At 34.1% G+C, this 18171-nt stretch overlaps 1 protein-coding gene across 1 annotated transcript in view; it reads left to right on the plus strand.

Moving 5' to 3' along the window:
* Window positions 1–18171, plus strand: part of NETO1 (neuropilin and tolloid like 1) — a 173494-nt gene that overhangs the window by 108159 nt on the left and 47164 nt on the right. The window contains exons 2-4 of the mRNA XM_026039743.1: window positions 2391–2444; window positions 4023–4160; window positions 12437–12685. Coding sequence (XP_025895528.1) covers window positions 2391–2444; window positions 4023–4160; window positions 12437–12685 — 441 coding nt within the window. The remainder of the gene's footprint in view (window positions 1–2390; window positions 2445–4022; window positions 4161–12436; window positions 12686–18171) is intronic.

Raw genomic sequence — 18171 nt, forward strand, 5'->3', positions numbered from 1 at the left:
TTTTAATAACATTAGATCAAACATCACTCTCTCATTCTTTTCCTTTTTTTTTTTTTTTTTTGATATAGCAAAGTATCTCATTCTGTGTATCTAATTGTCTAGAAAATGCTTAGAGTATTGGCTACTTTTCTATTGCCTTTTCTTTTCCAAAAAGATACTTCAGCTCCTTATTAGTAAGGAGAGCAACATGTCTCTGACTGGGAAACGTTCTTTCTAGTGGCTGTGGCTCAAAATGATTTTTTTTTTTTTTTTTACTATTATCTTTGTAATGATATTTTACTGAGTTGGAYAACTTTACTTCTCTGAACTTCAGTTCTTCTGTATAGAGAAAGAGGGGAGAGATAATACTTGAAAGATGCTCAAAAGCAATATGCAAGAATAAGGTATGAGATGCTATTACCTGCCTAATAAGAAATGTCTCTGACTTAGCTAGCCATGAGTTTACTTAGCTGCTGCATCTCCTATTCTAGCTCCCATAAATTTGTGGCAGGAAAGACTGCCTGCATCTGGCTCCATAGTCTAACACCTTCCACTATTGAGAAATTAGATTTTGGCTGGTGAGGATTACATGCATAGATGTAAAATGTTCACTGCAGGAAACACAGCTAAGTAAATGAGCAACTCAGTAAATCCTTCATTGCCTTCAGATTCTGCCATAGCTGAAGGGTAGAGCCTCAGCAAACACGTATTTCCATCTCTGTGGAGAGGGAGGGCATGAATGGTTGGGTATCGTCCAGCTCTGAGTAGAAGATGTAATGTTCTTGCTGAATGCAGATGACACAGAAGAGTTTTTAACTACCAGCTCTGCCAACATCCGTCTCTGTTAGCTGGGAATTCAAAAGGCACAGGGCGGTGAGCTTGACCAAGAAACAGTGAGTAGGCTGCCAGGTCTTCATTTTCCCAGCCTTTCAACTTTTCCYTGTTTAATAAGGTAGCTATGTATCATGTATGAAGCTCCCTGTCATATAGGAAGGGTCAAAGATATTGAAATATAGATCCCAGTGCCATTAGAATTCTGGAGAGACAGAGAAACTGGCCTCCATCACAGATAAATTACACACAATTTGCAGTATAAAATTGGAAAATGATGCAACACCATCAGAGAAGGGTCTATTTGGGCACTTGGTTACTAGCCTGTGATGTCTTTTGGTGTGTTTTGYGGGTAAGAAGAAGAAAGTATATCATTCAATTATATTTGTTAAAGATAACAAGTCTATTAATGTCTCTTTCAACACTACAAATGGTAACTCACCAGCTTGAAGTAATGAGGATAAACATGTAAGTTCATCAGCACTTTAGCTTTAGCAAGGTCTGGGCACTATGTCCAGGCTGAATGCCAAGCTAGCTGGGGTCAAAACCCCTCGGCACTCCAGGAGCGCATGGATCTGTTCTCTTCTGCTCTTACTTGCCTACTTTCTCCAACAGCAAACAAGATATGGGTAATGCAAAGAAAGCAATGCTCACAGTAGGTGATTTCTTCATCAGGTAGCTAGCTAGTGACCAAGATGTTTCCTGCCTTCCTCTTCCAAAGCTGGCGTGTCCACACTGACACTGGTGTGAGCATTTCCCTCTTAACCTTTTATTCCAGTCAAAATTTCCTATTCTGTAACTCCCATGAACTCAGGAGAAGCTCCAGGAAGCTGGAGAGCTTGAAATTATGCTAAAAAAGTCATGCTATTTGTTTCCAGCAGGCATGATTGGAGATAGGAAAGTGTTATTTGTAAAACAGACTGCAGATTCACTGTAGTGTAAAGCTGCATGCTCTGAGAGAGTCACACAAACTAGATTAATGGGACTGTTAAGCACATWCAATAATTTATTTCATCAGGAATCTACAAATGTCTTGATGGATGTGAAGAATCCAGCCCCTCATTTCTTTTATAGTCACAATATCCATTTTCATATTTTAATACACTGTAGTAACAGAGATTACTGTCACTGAAACTTAGCAGACTTTGTCTCCCTCTGTTAGAAGCAACCACTATTGTATTATTGTATTATTGTATTATTGTATTATTGTATTATTGTATTATTGTATTATTGTATTATTGTATTATTGTATTATTGTATTATTGTATTATTGTATTATTGTATTATTGTATTATAAACATTAAATAAATATTAGTTAAATGTTTTGTTATCAGTATTACAAAGGAAAGAATATTGATTTTTTTTACATATTTTAACCACAATCTCGTCTTTATTTTGAAAAATTTACAAGGGAAAATACTTCCAGAGGCAGATWACAAAGAGATGTTTTTATACAAGAAATGTAATTGAAAGATGCAAGTAAACATGAAACAGATAGTTTCTGTGCAGTAATTCTATTAAACCTGTATTCTTTGCAGACACTAGCACACTGTGATAGCCAATTCATTTTTCTCTTTCAGTTGTAGCAAGTCTAATCATTCTACATTTGTCTGGGGCAACCAAAAAAGGAACAGGTACGTAGACTTCAGATGTTTTTTAAAATATTACATTGAAGTTTAAAGTGCAGATTTGAAGCRTTTTTAATAGCCGGTCTTGCCTTTTGTTCATTTATTTTTAGCATCAGTGTGCCTGTGAATTGACAAAAATCCAATGGTACTTGTTTTAATTAGTAATTAATTAGTAATTAATTAGATCCTTGGTTTGGTCTACTAATTAAAGGTGCAGGTATATGTATATGTATATGTATATGTATACATTGGAAATTGAAATGGTTTTTCCTTGCTGAACTAGAATTCAAAGCAGAAAATCTGGAATTAGGCATCCTGTCTCCTTGTGCAGCGTGAGGATAGAAGGGCGTTCTTAAACCTGGGTGCTAAGTTTGGCATGTGCTGTGCCTGTGCAGTAAGAGATGCTGAGCCCAGGGGCTGCCTGAATTGGGTGTGAATTAATTTCAGGAGATATCATGAGGAGTTATCCTCAACTTGGAAACAGTCAATGAAGAGAGAGAAATACTTGCAGGGTTGCATATAAGATGGTAAAAATCATGGTTGGAAGGTGCCTGTCTTCCCCATTGATAGATTGAAGGGACCTTAATGATTTAATATGAAACATCAGTAGTTTAATTTAGGTGGAACAGTTCTTCTTAGGCATAGATAGGTTTTTAGCTTCCATTATTGAGGAGGCACCTGTGTGAGGTCTGGCACCTGGAATCTTTCTTTGTAATATCTGCCTTTTTTTTTTTTTTCTACCTAAAACTACTCAGATTATAGCAACATCCATCTTATTATAGACTAGCTGTTAAAGCATGATGTCCAGAAGCAATTCTTCTCTTTCTTCAGCCTGTATCTCCAGGCTGCATGCCCATGTGCATGCACATTGATGGACAAGAGTTTTGGGGCTAGGAAGATAGCAAACAAGAGGGCTGACTCTGCTCTCTAATCATTTGCCTAGGAGAAGGGAATTTCTGGACTCTGGTTTCTGGCCCTAGAGCTATTTATACATTTCTTTTGCAGCAAGGAGCAGGTTAAAAATAATGCTAGAAACAGAATCCAGGAATTCCCTTTGTTTGTCTCTGTGAGGTGGTTGTAGAACCAGTCTGCTGTGGATTAGCATGATTCCATGACTCCAGTATTTTCCTGTCCATGGCATGTAACTTGCTGATAGGGCAAGTTACATGCTCTATAAGTTACAAGCAAGTTAAGTAATGTAACTTACTGATAGGGCTCCGGTCTTTTGACAGGTGAATATGAAAGTGGTGTCTTTCATCTCTTGAGCAGGTACTTTCCCTCCAAGGATATAATTTTAAAAGGTATATAAAATTGTCTTCCCCTAGATATCCAAGTCTCTTCTCTCTACTGAGATCACTTGTGAATGAAAAGGTATTTTGAGTAAGAACTAGATATTTATAGTCCTAAACGACAGCTTCATTTTCCCCAAGTTAATGATGATACTCTTTGTTTTAATAGAAAAAAAAAAAAAAAACACCTTAGGTTTGCAGAAGGGACTCTCTTAACTTGTAAGACAGTTCTCAGTGTCAGAGACATAACAGTTTATGAGCAAGTTATATAATGTTTAATGTCATTATTTTGCAGAAAAGCAAACTACTTCCGAAGGACAGAAACCAGTGCAGTGTGGAACTTGGACAAAATATGCAGAAGGAGGCATTTTCACTTCTCCCAATTATCCGAACAAGTATCCTCCTGACAGAGAGTGCGTCTACATTATAGAAGGTGACCAACCAAAGCATCTCAATATTTTATCAGTAGTTGTTTCATTTCACCATATGCAAATAGGGTTCAAGCATATAGGATCATGATAAATATTTCTAAGCAGCAAGATTTAGGAAGCTATATAAATGTACTTAAATTATTATATTTTGGAAAAAATCTATATAATGTACATTCATAAATCAGTTCAAGWGCTAAGTATGGATGAGTTAATCACTAATAAACACAGTAGAATTAATTTTAGAGTATCTGGAACAGAAAAAGCTGTAGCATGATGCTTTCAAAGAAAGAATGTTGAAAATCAGTAAAAAGAGAAAATGCAGGAAATAATTTTGATTTCTCATATAGGTTTTTAATGTATCACAACTGAGTCAAGGAAGACAATATATCTAGACAAAATACAATAAAGGAAGTCATATTAAAAAAAGCTTTATAAAAAGCATAAAAAATATTTTTGGCCTAATAATTCATGAGAAATGAAAACAAAAAAAAGAAAACAGAAAAGAGAAAATATTACTAGCAATCAGCTGTAAGACATAATTTTTAAAGAAGAGGTAATGCAGTATGGAAGTAATGTATAAAAGGCCACAGGAATATTACAAGAAAGTTACATTATTTCTTTTCATGAGTCTTACCACACTGGATATAGAAGAGATACCTGTAAAATGAACCAGTGATAGGTGAAAAAAATTAGATCCTGTTATAGCTGAGTAACAGAAAAGATGCAGAATCAGAATGGGAAGTCACTGAGACCAAAAACAATCATGCATGAATTATGAATATGTGCCCATATAACACTAGTGATTGCACTTTCCATACTTATTCAGATGGAATTATTTGCTGTACATGAGGGAACTAGGGGATTACAGAAATATTCTATTTATTAAAGACATTCAAAGGTGCATAGCTAATTCAAATGGAACTAGCAGCTTTGGAAAATTCCAGTAGGTATTTTTAGAAACTTCTCAAATTTTTCAAATATAGCTCCAAAATACTAACAGAAATATGTTATTTTATAATMATATTCCAGGAAAAAGATGAGTAGTAAATACAACATTTTTCCCTAGRGAAAAAAAATTAACACATAGAAAAATGTCTGAGGTAATTAATTAAAGATCTGTTTATTCCCCTTTAGGGCTAGGGAAAATGGATGAAATTAAAAGCAAAGATATAATTATAAAAAACTAAACCAAACAAGCCTTTTGAGGAAAATTTATGCTTGTCCATTCTTCTAAAAGTCTTCCTACTTGAGAYTGGTATTTAAGTAGTTATGTTATAAACTTTTAAGTTCCTTCATAGTTTAGAAAATTGTTTCAAGAAAAATGAAACCAAAATATTAAATATATTTGTTCAATATGTACTACATAGTGTTCCTTTTTTATTACATTTATACTTCTAGACCCAAGCCTTCTTGATAATTCATCAAATTGTCTTTCTAAATTTTCTGTGAGGCTTGGAAAAAGTATTTTATTCTGTGGACTATTTTATGTACAAGGCACTGAGATAGAGAGACCTCAATGCTTTATTATTGAAGAGCAGGGGTATGGAAGAAATGAAATACGACTCTTTCTGTAAATCCTAGTCCCTTATCTTAAGATATAAGTTGATTCTTCTGTTAGTAAGAAGGTGCCTGAAAGACMTTTATTGTAAAGATATTTATCTTTATCATATTAATTAAACAAAAAGATACATTACAAAAAGATATCTATTAAGCTGAAATGTGACAAAATATTGATGTTGGAATACTGAAAGATTGATTTAGAAAAGATTGATTTAGCTCAAAGCAGAAACTCCTAGGAACAATTAAAGAATTTAAGAATTATAAGGTTTAATAGAACTGTTTATATGAAGAATAGGCCATATTTGTAAGTGCAGAATAATGTGTAATACAAAAACTAATTTGAATTTCAGAAACAATCCTGATACATTTAAAAAAAAAAGATAAAAGTCAATCAATTGAAAAATAGCTTCAGATTCAAGCTGAAATTTTCTACTCCCTGTCTAAGCACAGTGAAAATGCATTGGCTTATATGTGGATATTAAAAATCTACCATAACAACAGTTATATCAGTAAATAATTTGATGAGAATAATGCATGCTGCACAAAATTTTCGGCTCTGATCTGTTTATATATCCTAAAAAGAATCAGGAATTCCTGAAAAATGCCACCAAATTAAATAGAGGACTAATTAGATTTCTGAATAATATTTTGGGGTAAGCATCTATAAAGTGAATAATCCTTGCTAATTTTGCGTAGTAGATGCATAAGCATCCATTGAATTCTACAGTAAGCTAGAAACATCTTTATATGCATCTTATTTGCTATATGTATTATTTTAACACCCTTGCAATAACTTTTAGCTACTCTTAAGTACCAGACTAGGGTGGGCATCAGTGTGATCCAAAATATAATTCACAYATTGCTATCATATTTCATATTTCATATTCATATTTAATATCTTTAGAGTTCTGCATACTAGGATCAAGATGTAGTAACAGCTGTGTAATGTGAGTTTAAATATATATTTGGATCACCAGGTTCTTTTCTGCCTGCTTTCTTTCCTTCTTTCTTTCATTTTTTACTATCAAACATAATCTAGGCTGAATTATGATGGCTTCCCTCAAACACAATTCCTACTGACTTTAATGACTTTGAGTGAGGGCTCTGGTATGTAGTTTGCTGTAATGAAATTGTAGTAGTAGTAGTTTGATGAATGAAATTCATCTCATTATATATATATATATATTCTCTATATTGTAACTCATCTTAAATGTATGCAATCTTTTATCATTTCAAAATTATTTTGATGAAAAGGACTGGATGTAAAGGAACTGACAAAAAATGTTACGATCATACAATGCRAGTCTCTACATGAGAAGAGGATTTTTGGTTGCAGGGAATTCTATCCTGGCAGTCACAGTCATAAGCTGATCAAACATCTAGAAGTTTCCTTTTCTTTCTTTTTTCTCTTCCTGTCTTTCTATTTTGGTAGTAATAATCATTAACTATTGGAACAACTAAAAATGTTGAAGTCCAGATTGGACGCCTTTCTCAAAGAAATGCTTTAGGTCATCCAGAAGTCATGGACTCAGTACAAAAATAATTGAGCTATAGAGAAACTTCTGCTGAGTCCCATCTGCCTTTTAAAATGCATTGCAAAGTTCTTATTTTTAACCTTATTGGGCATATAGAAAATGTAGGAAATAGCTGAATGTACACATTACATTCCCATGTTTGGTTCCGTTTTACCCTTGGTTCGCATACACATACCTCTCACCTAGCAAGATTCACAGCTGCCAGAAACAACCACAGCAGGAGAAGCAGCATTAGCCTTTGCCAGGCTGCAGAAAATTTGGCATGTGTGCTCCAAAAGGGAATTTATGTAGGAGAATTCATAGGAGCAAATTCCTTTGCTTGTGATGTTGGATTGGAATGTTGGACACAATAGATATCAGCAACTGAGAAAAAAAACACAAAAGTAATATTATTTTCATGTTTCTATCAATTTTCAATAACAGAATATTTAGAAATAAAAATATGGACTAGGTTTTCTTTATGGAAGTATGAAGTAAATCTCCCCTTTTATATGTTGTGAGCTGTCTTGAAATCTGCATTCTGAGCATCATTAAACTCTTCTTGTCTCAAGAATGCTACAGGTCTTATCAAGTGGTCATGGACCACGGAACTAAAAGTGTCTGCTTGAAGGCCATTTGTCTAATGTATTTCATGGAAATTTGGGGATTCAAAATGCTTATCAAAACAAAGAATCCTGTTTTAAAATGAGTCCATAGAGGGCTCCCCTATCCACAATAACTGACCAGCTTCAAATACCAAACCTTGATTAGGTGGGGATAGACATTTAGTTCACTGTCTCATTTTCAGTCAGTCAGACAAATTTAAGCAGATTTTTTTGCTTGAATTTACCTGTCAGTTATACAGACTTAGAGGCTGAACAGAATTAAAACCTTAATTCCATGCTTTTGCTGCAACTGTTCCTCTATTGCAAGCTCAAACTCAGTGCCTTTTTTTCCCCAGTATATGTAAAATCTCCAGACAGCTCTTGTGTTAGATAATTAGATCAAAAAGATGACAAGATATGCAAGTGTTAAGTAGTCTTTCTATGGCATTAAACATCTTTGAAGAAAGATCATTGGAAGCTAAATGTGGAAGATTTTTAAGATTTGAAGTAAAAGCTATTTATGAAAAGGCTTTAGTGTATTTCATTTGGATTTTACAGCTATTTTCCTGACATCCTGACATTGTAGTCACAAAAAAGTAGAAAGATACGAGTAGAATTTACCTATGAATGGAGATACAAGTAATGATAACTATCATTAACTATCACATAACTATCCCTTTTGGATTACATGGTCAACTAAGAAATTGTGTATTTTTTCTCATAATGTTATTATATGTATTTATATTATACAGTTGTTAGCCATCATTTTGGACTTGTTTTCCCCACATTTTCACAGTTTTCACTGTGATCGCAATTGCAGATATTTTGTTGCAAAAGAGCAAGTTGTGTATTCACAAGAAATATATTTATATAATACCTGCTTAGATTACTTTTAACAAAGAAACTCCATGCTAAAGTCAGACTATAACTTCTTTGCCAAGAAAAAAGTTAAAGGCAGGATTTTAAATAGGATTTTCTTCTTTACTTGTGGTCATTTCCAGAAATACTTGAATTTTTTGTTTTTTAGATGGCAACCAAAACCTGTAACTTTTAGCTCTGAATAGTACAGTGGTACTTCATCTCTAAACTTGCTCAGTGAAGCAAGGAGATACATTTAAAGGCACATCATGAAATGCCCCACACTGCAGTGATGCACAGAACTTGCATGGGATCCCTTCATTCCTTACCCAGCCTATTGCAATCTCCACAGTTCCAGAAACATAGTATTACATTTCTGGATGACTTGAGAAAAACAAACAATCAAACAAAACTAGTCCCTCGGGGGACTGGGGGGAGTTGGGAGCACAGGCTCTGCCTATGCTAATATCTAAAACGAGTCACTAATCATTCTCTGGCCTTGAGGCCGAATGATACGATCACATGCATAAAACTAAATGTCTTATAGGTATGAGTCAAAATTATGCCAGGAGGTCATTTTAATGACCAAGGAGTGTGAAGGGCCAGCACTGCCAGCCCTAATAGATAGTCAATGCTCCATTCTTAAGTGAAGCAGCCTCTGCTCAGGGGAAAGTAGAAACTTCCTTGAGTGCTCTTCAAGTTGATGCAATTCTCTCTGATCCTTTACCAAGCACTAGGCTTCACTAGGAAACACCCCATCTTGTCTTTGTTGAAAAATAAATAAAAGTAGAAGCAAGCAAACCAAAGCCATGTTTTGATCCTAAAATTATCTGTCAATGCAAGATTCACAGTGCAGTAGGAAGGATGTGAAAGTTTTGCAGCCTTTATCAGGCCATGATTCCAATTAATTCAAAGTGTCTTTACATTTGGGTCTGTGGCTCTGATTTACCTGCAATGACACCTTTTATATTACACTAATATATAACAGACTTTTAACATTTATATCTATATCTATYAACATCTATAAGTCTTTCAACATTTAAATCACATAAGATGAACTTAAACCATATAAGATGAACTCAGACAAGGGCCTTATGCCCTTTTCCAGGGTAGGTGTTGGATATGAGGAAGGTCTGTTAAGCATTTGACTTCCAACCAGTGCTCATATGCCTTCTCTTAGAGTGAAATGGAAGAGTGAATTCCTAATGCAGGAAGGTTAGTAAGAACAAACATGTTATGCTAATGGCATGTATATAAGAACAATGGCAAAGGTCTTTTTTTTGAGGAAGATATGTCTTTGTTGCCATGGAAAGCAGAGTAGCTATACACTACCTACTCTGTGGTATATATACTTGTGGTATACACTGTGGTAAGATGCTATTCTTACACTTACACTCACTAACAAYACTATCAGAATTTGTCTTTATGTTTAGTTTGTAATGCTAGAATAAAATTTTAGGTAGGTTGATAACATTGCAATTGAACAATGGATACATAAAACACTCAGGACTTCATAATCATTTACCTTAGCAATAAACCTTGCCATCTTAGAGTTTCTAACACCTGACTGCAGTCCTGAGGTGAATGACGAGTAGTTCTCAAGATCTTAAAAGGAATATAAGTGTGTGGAATATATGCTCCAAGGTTGACTCTCAGCTCCTCTAACACTGCCTAGTTAAGTTTCAATCAATAACTGTTATAAATATGTGAGGTTAAGGGTGAAAACATCTGAACAAAATTAATCAGTGGTGTCTTCCAGATTTTCAATCCATCATTGTAATCTAAAACATACACTTTGGTCTTCAAACCTCACCCTATGTATTATTGATAAGATCTTCTTCACAAACTTTGTTCTCTCATTTTAATCTAGTTTTTTTTCCACATTTGCAAAATATTTTTATTTTTAGGAGCTGTATATATTATGCATTTCTATGGAAAGTTTTAGGTTTTGATTTTGCTGTTGAATTTGAATGGGCACAAATATCACAGAGTGAAAGCACTGTGAAGATATATACCTATCTCAATTTCCCTTTTGTTTTGTAAATTAACAGAATTAATAGTAAATACTCTCCTAATGGTAAATTTATTTAAATTGATAGCAATAGCTAAAGTTTCTTTTCTGCTTTAAATAAATGTCACCCACATGCTAAAATAGCTAGTGAAATGAATCTTTATTCTGAGCTAACCTGAATATGCTATTAATTCATTTCTTCTACGAGTCTCATAAAATGATATTACTTTTATTTACATGGTGTAGCTGTAAATAGGATCTGACTATGTGCTCTTTTGTAAAGACTGCAAGCTATACCTAATGCCTACTTATTTAGTCCATTCTAATTAGTCTGCCTTCTTAAGTAAGTAATGAGCTTATTCTACCAATTTTCAGTTTAAAGCATTTCCAAATAAACATATGATCTAGGTTTTGGCTGCACAGCAATAGCTTTTTATACTTCGTTATTCTCGATGAGAGAAATGAAAGGATGCTGACTACCTGAGTGGCAGTATCATTGCTATATTAAGCCCATGCACTAGCCTTGAATTTTGGTCTTGCATGTTTTAGTGTGAAAATAATGTTAAATTAGGCAAAACTGCTAGTAATTCCAACCTCTTTTAATATGTGCAAAGCTAAGGATATTGTCACCTGAGGGGCAGCAAGTGCAGTGATAGTACAGGGAACTCTTGCCTTAGCAGACAAGTCTGTCAGAAAAAACATATATCCTACCAGGATCCTAAAGGCATACGTTTTTAGCAATGGGAGGGATTAAGGATGGGGGCAGCACATCGCAGATGTTGCATGTTTTAAATTTTATAGACAAAAATTTGGTGGCTTTTGCTTTTCTGTTTATTAGCATGCTGTAGTTCTACCAATGATTTTCTTAACAGTGAGGGTGACAGAGCCCTGGAACAGGCTGCCCAAGGAGGTTGTGGAGTCTCCTTCTCTGGAGATCTTTAAAACCCGCTTGGAYGCAGCCCTGTKCCACGTGCTCTAGGTGACCCTGCGTGAGCAGGGGGGTTGGACTAGATGACCTCTGAGGTCCCTTCCAACCTTAAGCATTCTATGATTCTATGATTTATTTCTCTTTGTACGGGGTTTGCCAGGGCAATATGCTCCTTTTGTTTTGTAAGAGACTATTATGATCCCCACTGGCCTTTATGAATAAATATTTAAAGTTTTTTTTTTATGTCTTATTAAGTGATCACTTCAGATATTCTTCAAAGTTTTCAATAGAATACTATTTTATTCTTAGATAATTTTGCTTCATCTTTATTTATTTCTTTACATGACAGTTCTCTGCACTTTTGTAGTACAGTCCTGATCATCTGTTTCTTCATCTTTGCACGTACTAGGTAAAAAATATTCTGCTTAACTCCTCTCCCCACTCCTAACTCCTATATCTGAAAAGATTATTTTCCCAGTTAAATAAGTTTTTTTTTTTTAGGTARTAGTTCCTAATATATATTTTTGCTTTATATTTTAGATAACTCTCCTAGTTTCCCTATGAAGTGGTATTGTAAACACTTATTTAAAGGAGAAGCATATAGAAGTAAGAAGTAATCTATAAAAGCACAGATGTCTATATTTTCAAATATAGAAACTACTTTTTACAGGCAAAATAGAAAATTGGAATATTAGATTCTGTTTAACTTTTGATATCTAATTATATTTCTGGTTTAATTTCATTTCAATTTAGGAAGAACTTGGTTTAGAAAATAATAAGATCATTTYGTTTTCACCTCCAGCTGCTCCTAGACAATGCATTGAGCTGCACTTCGATGAAAAATATTCCATAGAGCCTTCTTGGGAGTGTAAATTTGATCATATTGAAGTACGTGATGGACCTTTTGGTTTTTCCCCAATCATTGGACGTTTCTGTGGACAACAAAATCCACCTATGATAAAATCGAGTGGCAGATTCCTATGGATTAAATTTTTTGCTGATGGTGAGCTGGAATCTATGGGTTTTTCTGCTCGATATAATTTCACACCTGGTGAGTACAAAATACTACATTGTGGAAGAGAAAGCTTAGCTCAGTAACTGATGATGTATAATTGTGCTACTGAATAATACTTAAAATAGGGACTTTGATATTAAAGAAACTATTAAAAGATAGGAAAATGATATATGGTGCATATCTTTTGCATGACGAATCAGGCTTATTCAAGGGAGCCATTTTCAAGATATATTTGTCTAGGATGCATATATTCACCGTGCCATTTTTAAGAGAGTTGTTTTCAGTAGAAATCTGTTTATAGAAAATTATTCAAAATATTGCATGGGAAGGTATGTGGTTTGTGTTGATTGCAGCACGGCTTTTCTTTCAAAATGATCATTAATAAAGTACTCCAGTAAAAATGTAATTATCCCAAAAAATTCCATCATTACTTTTTCACTTCATCAGTCATTTGCCCCATTGAGGAGTGGAACAGTTCTCCCTTTTCAATAAAAAAGCTATCACATGTATTGCCAGAGGAACTGTGAGATTCAAATAGCAATATGTATTAAATACCTCTGAAATAATATGTATCATCTAATTGTAATAATATGGTTATTCCTTCTTTGACAAATATTTGATTTAGAGTAAAACAAAATTCGGAGTCATACTTTCAGTTATTTTCCCCTTCTCTTTCCTAGCAAGAGATTGCTGATATTAAACTTAATTTTTGGCTGCAGCTTCACTACCCTACACTGCCCTGCCCAGCACTGCTGGATTTGACGTAGTTCTGTACCTTTATAATGTATTGAGTGGTGAGTCATACCTTGATATAACTCACTGTGAAGCACTTTAATTATTATGTAATATTGCCAATCATGTACCTATTGTTTTAGTTAAATAGTTGTGTCAGGTGAAAAAATATTCTTTAGAATATCTGCTGAGTTTAACTGGWCACAAATTCTGCTTATTTAATTATTCTAGTAATATCATAGATGATCCCAGGAGTACTTGAGGGTTCCTCTATGCAGCTTTATTTTTCTGATGCAGGGAAAATAGTTACAAAATTAGCCAAAGTAGCATTTGTTTGTTCGTATGTTTTTAAGTCAAACATACTACTTTCCAGAGGGAAAGTGTATTTTGAAGATTCAAACAAAAACAGAATTTCTGTAGAGAACAAGCCATTAATCAGATAGTCAGACATATGTACCTGTTGTAAATGCAAAGACCATAGGTGAAATTTTACTATATCCATACATACTTGTCTCTGAAACGTGAGTTAAATTTATCAAAGCTATTATCAAAACTCTATGGGCTTCTACTATTTTCCTTCCCATCTCCCTCCAAAGTCCTTTGCTTTAGATTTTCTGTCCTTCTTGTTTCAAAGGGATATGTATAACAGTTGAAAGGATTGCTCATAGCACACTCTGCAACTTATTCTGTCTAAAAAATCCTCAGTGAAAAACAATTTCAGGATTCACTTTTTACCCTCATTCCTCTTGGACTAATGTAAGGTGGATTTCTACACAAAGATCAATGCTGGTAAATTGCTGTAGCAGCATAAATTATTCTAGACTTCAGATGGAATAGCTATCTCTTCTCTTTTCATAGCTTTCAAAATGAAACTCTGCAAATGATAAAAGAGTTTCTGGAAATATTGGCCAAAATGAGAATATGATTAATCTGACAAGTGCAAAATGGCATGGCTGCCTCCCTGTTCTCCAGTAACAGGATACAGTTTTCATTTTTACCAGTTCTTTATTAAACAGGCATGGATTAATCTCTTGTCCAAATGTCTGCAGTGGAAGGAGTGACTGTCATCTCACTAAAAAAGATCAGAACTTTCAAGACCATGTAAAGTAGTAACATACAGAAGGAATTCAGTTTCCTCCAGAAATTATCACTTGAGACATTTTAGCTCCATTTTAGGTAGCAACTGCTCCTGAAATTATACCATTTACAAAACAGACATCACAAGAATATTCTCAGCTAATCTCACTTTTAAAAAATCACCAGGATGTGATAAAGAATCACCAGAATGTGAACACAATTAGAGGCTTTAGGTCCAGCGCAGCCAAACACCTAGGAAAGATTTGTTTTATTGCCTGCACCTGGCAGCAGGCTCTGCCAAACCACAACCTGTATTTGATGGTGAGGACAAGTAGCATGGTAGAGGGGATATGTGGGGCAAGTCTTAAAGAATTAAATAACTGAATTTGGCTAAGTTGAAACTCTAGCCATTTATTATTACTTGAATGAAGAAGGAGGGAAAGGAATTATTTGCTCTGTCTTCAGGGCAAAATAGATAACAGGTACAAAACAGCAGGTACAAAAGTAGCTAACTGGATGAGTTAAAAAAAAAAAAAGGATTAGGATTAAGGCCTAAAAAAGAACAAATTGCATGGAACAATCCTGGTTAAGGAATATAGTATTCTTTTTTGATTACTAGGCCTTTTCCATACCCCTATTTGTTTGACTCCTGGAGTTATGGAGTTGGAGTAATGATTGGAGTTGTCAGCTGTGCTCAGAGATCGTTTTCCATGTCCATGCAAAATGCCAGTGTAATTTCACAACTCGTTCTAGGAGTTTCTGTCCTTATCAGACTAGGATTTTGGGCAGCTTGAAGGAGGCATGACTCCTTTGTCTTATATCCCATTTGGTCTGGATAGAACTGTTTTTCTTTTTAGCAGTCTAAAATGTGCAGAAGAAATAACTTTTGTGGAAAAAAAATCCTGATACAGGTACAAATAACAGAAACACAACCAATCCTGTTTAATTCTAATAAGTGTTAGCACTACTGAAAATTTTGCAAATAATTCCTTGTTAATTCTAAGGTTTTATAAATTATGTGTTTAAGCAGCATGTGGTAAGATGAATATATCCTATAGTGATTAAATATTTGAAATATTAAGATTYCAGGCTAAGAGAAGAAGCAGTTATTCTTTTTGTTTATATTATTATACATAAATACTAGTAATAACAGGATACAATTTAGATGTAAATATGTGTCATCCATTTTGTATAAATGGAAGTTAAAAAATGAATATAGAACCAATTTACCCCTTACTTTTTTTTTATTTTTAATTGATAAGCATTTTAGTTATTTTCTGATGTTATAAACTTAATTCATAAATGAATACAAGCTTTTCTTTTAAAAATCTTATTTATAAAATAGATAGCATCTCAGATTCTAAAATATTTTTACATTGGGACAAACGACATGCTATTTCTTTAATACTCTTATTTTGTTATACTTTGAACAGTAGTCCATAAATTTCATTTCACATTGCTGGTTCTTTCTACTAGATCAACCGAGCAAATATCCTCACTTCTCCTGAAAAGTTATATCTCAAAAGCCTTTTCTGGCATGGTTCTGAGTCATTTTTTGGCTAGTCAAATATCTGTGTTTTAAGCATTATTTCAAAGGGACTTGTTCCTGACAACTGCTTTTTAAAACGAGTCAATTTTTTTCATCATAGACAAGGACTCAGACAGAGAGACGACGTGTTTATTTGAGCTTTCTTACTTAGCTAGAATAATCAGATTTCTGTTTATCCTGGTCTCTGATTTTGCAGGGCAGTGGCTTAAGATAGCACATCATTACTTTCAGTTCCATCGCTTAATAGAAACCATCTGTGTTTTTATTTAGCCTCATTAATATAATGGTCAGTCTGTAGCGTTTTTGTTCAACTATTTGATAGTAGAAACATAAAAGGCTTTATACACTTATGCCCTGAAAAGTGGGACGTAAAACACTATCTAATCAAAATAATGGTACTTTCACATCCACATTTCTTTGGCRCAAGTAGCTATAGAAAATAAGGGTAATAGTAAAATCATGTCAGCTATCTTGATTAAAAAAAAAATCAAAAAACAGCCAATTCAGACTGAAAGGTTTCAAACTTTAGGATTAAGGAAAAATTTTTGGTGACTCTATACAGCCATTTTTATGAACTGATGTAAGATATTGTCTAATACCTTTTTGATGTACATTTTGACATTGAATCTCCATTTCCTCTTTTGTATTTGGGAAGGTGATCTACAGCTCTTGGGACAGCTGAAAAATACCTCTGGGAACTGTCTTGCTTTATTTATTTTCTTGTTCCCGTGTAAACTTAGTCTAATTGTTTCTAAGTTAACAKCAGTGACAGTATTTTTCAACTTACTTTTAATTCCAATTAAGCTTCTCAAGAAAAAATAAACCATCTTAATGATGGTTTAGAAAAAACAAACCATGTGACTGTGACTGAATCGATCTTTTGCTTTGTGGACTCTTTTCACAGTGTGGTTGAAGTTGTGAGAAATGACTCATTACAASCCTTCTTTTAAACTTTTAAGCTACCGAAGTAGATCTGATGTATTTAGAAAAGTGTGAATTTGTTTTATTTGATTATTGAGCATTCTAGTCGTCAGCAATTCAAATTGTTATAAGCAGCTTCCTTGGGCTGTGAATTTTTATTGTGTTCATACAAGTGTGCAATAGGCTGGCACCACTGTGTTGTCATTTACAATGTATTAGGCCTTCTGGTATTATGAACAAGAATGATTTTGTTGTAATAGCTAGGATGATACATTTATGTGTGGCAATGAAAATCATGATCAGCTACATAAATATTGTCTTTTCAAAGGAATTTGTTTTGCATTTGTTCTGTAGTTCCATGAGTTCCATGAACTTACATGATTTGCAAGACTATGTGCAGAATATGTCAGTTCAATAGATGTGAGCAGCTGATAGGATATGTTTATTTTAAATTTTAACTGAAAAATAATTCCTTGTACAGACCAAATTAGTATCCAAAAGATCTCACAGGATACCGAAGTCCCATGTTTGCCCTTTTTATGCACATAACTACACAGTTATATTTTTATTTATATAGTACTCAAAAGATAACTACAGAAATTCCGGTTTTAGAAATCCCTGAATGCTGTAATATCATATTTCTTACCAAAGAAGCATAAAAGTTAAAATGATATTAGATTGAGCTTCATTATAAGTAGTACAAAAGTAGAAATAAAAGATATGGTTAAACATGGTTAAAAGATAGGGTTAAAATATTCTAAAATTAGAAGAAAAAAGCCCTTATCCTACAGTTCAGTAAGAGATGCACTAATTAGGGTCATTAGTGGTGCAATTGTGTTTACTGTATATAAACATAGGAATTAAGGGATTTCTAAGTCATTTAGTGTTACCTCACTTTGGGACTGCAAACAGCATTCTAACTCCCATCACAAATGTCCAATTCATATCCCTTTGTTGACAGATGTTCAAAGAATTTCTGTTTGTAGCTGTCATTGAGGTTATTGTTGCTTCAGCTGTTCCCATGGAAAGCCATTCCCAAGACCCAATGCTGTAACTAATGGGAACACTCTCCTGATTCCTTACCTAAAATTACTATTCATCAGATGCCCTCTTATGCCTTTGTTCTTGCACCAATGTTACTTGTTAGCTTTGATAACTCTTTTTCTCACCAGGCACTGCAGGATGGGCTTAGAGATGGCAGTCATAGTCATTTTGAGATTTCACTTTGCCTGACTATGCAAAC

The sequence above is a fragment of the Nothoprocta perdicaria genome, unplaced genomic scaffold (genome assembly GCF_003342845.1).
Source record: "Nothoprocta perdicaria isolate Ctin4 unplaced genomic scaffold, notPer1 scaffold_24, whole genome shotgun sequence".
Classification (NCBI taxonomy): Eukaryota; Metazoa; Chordata; class Aves; order Tinamiformes; family Tinamidae; genus Nothoprocta; species Nothoprocta perdicaria.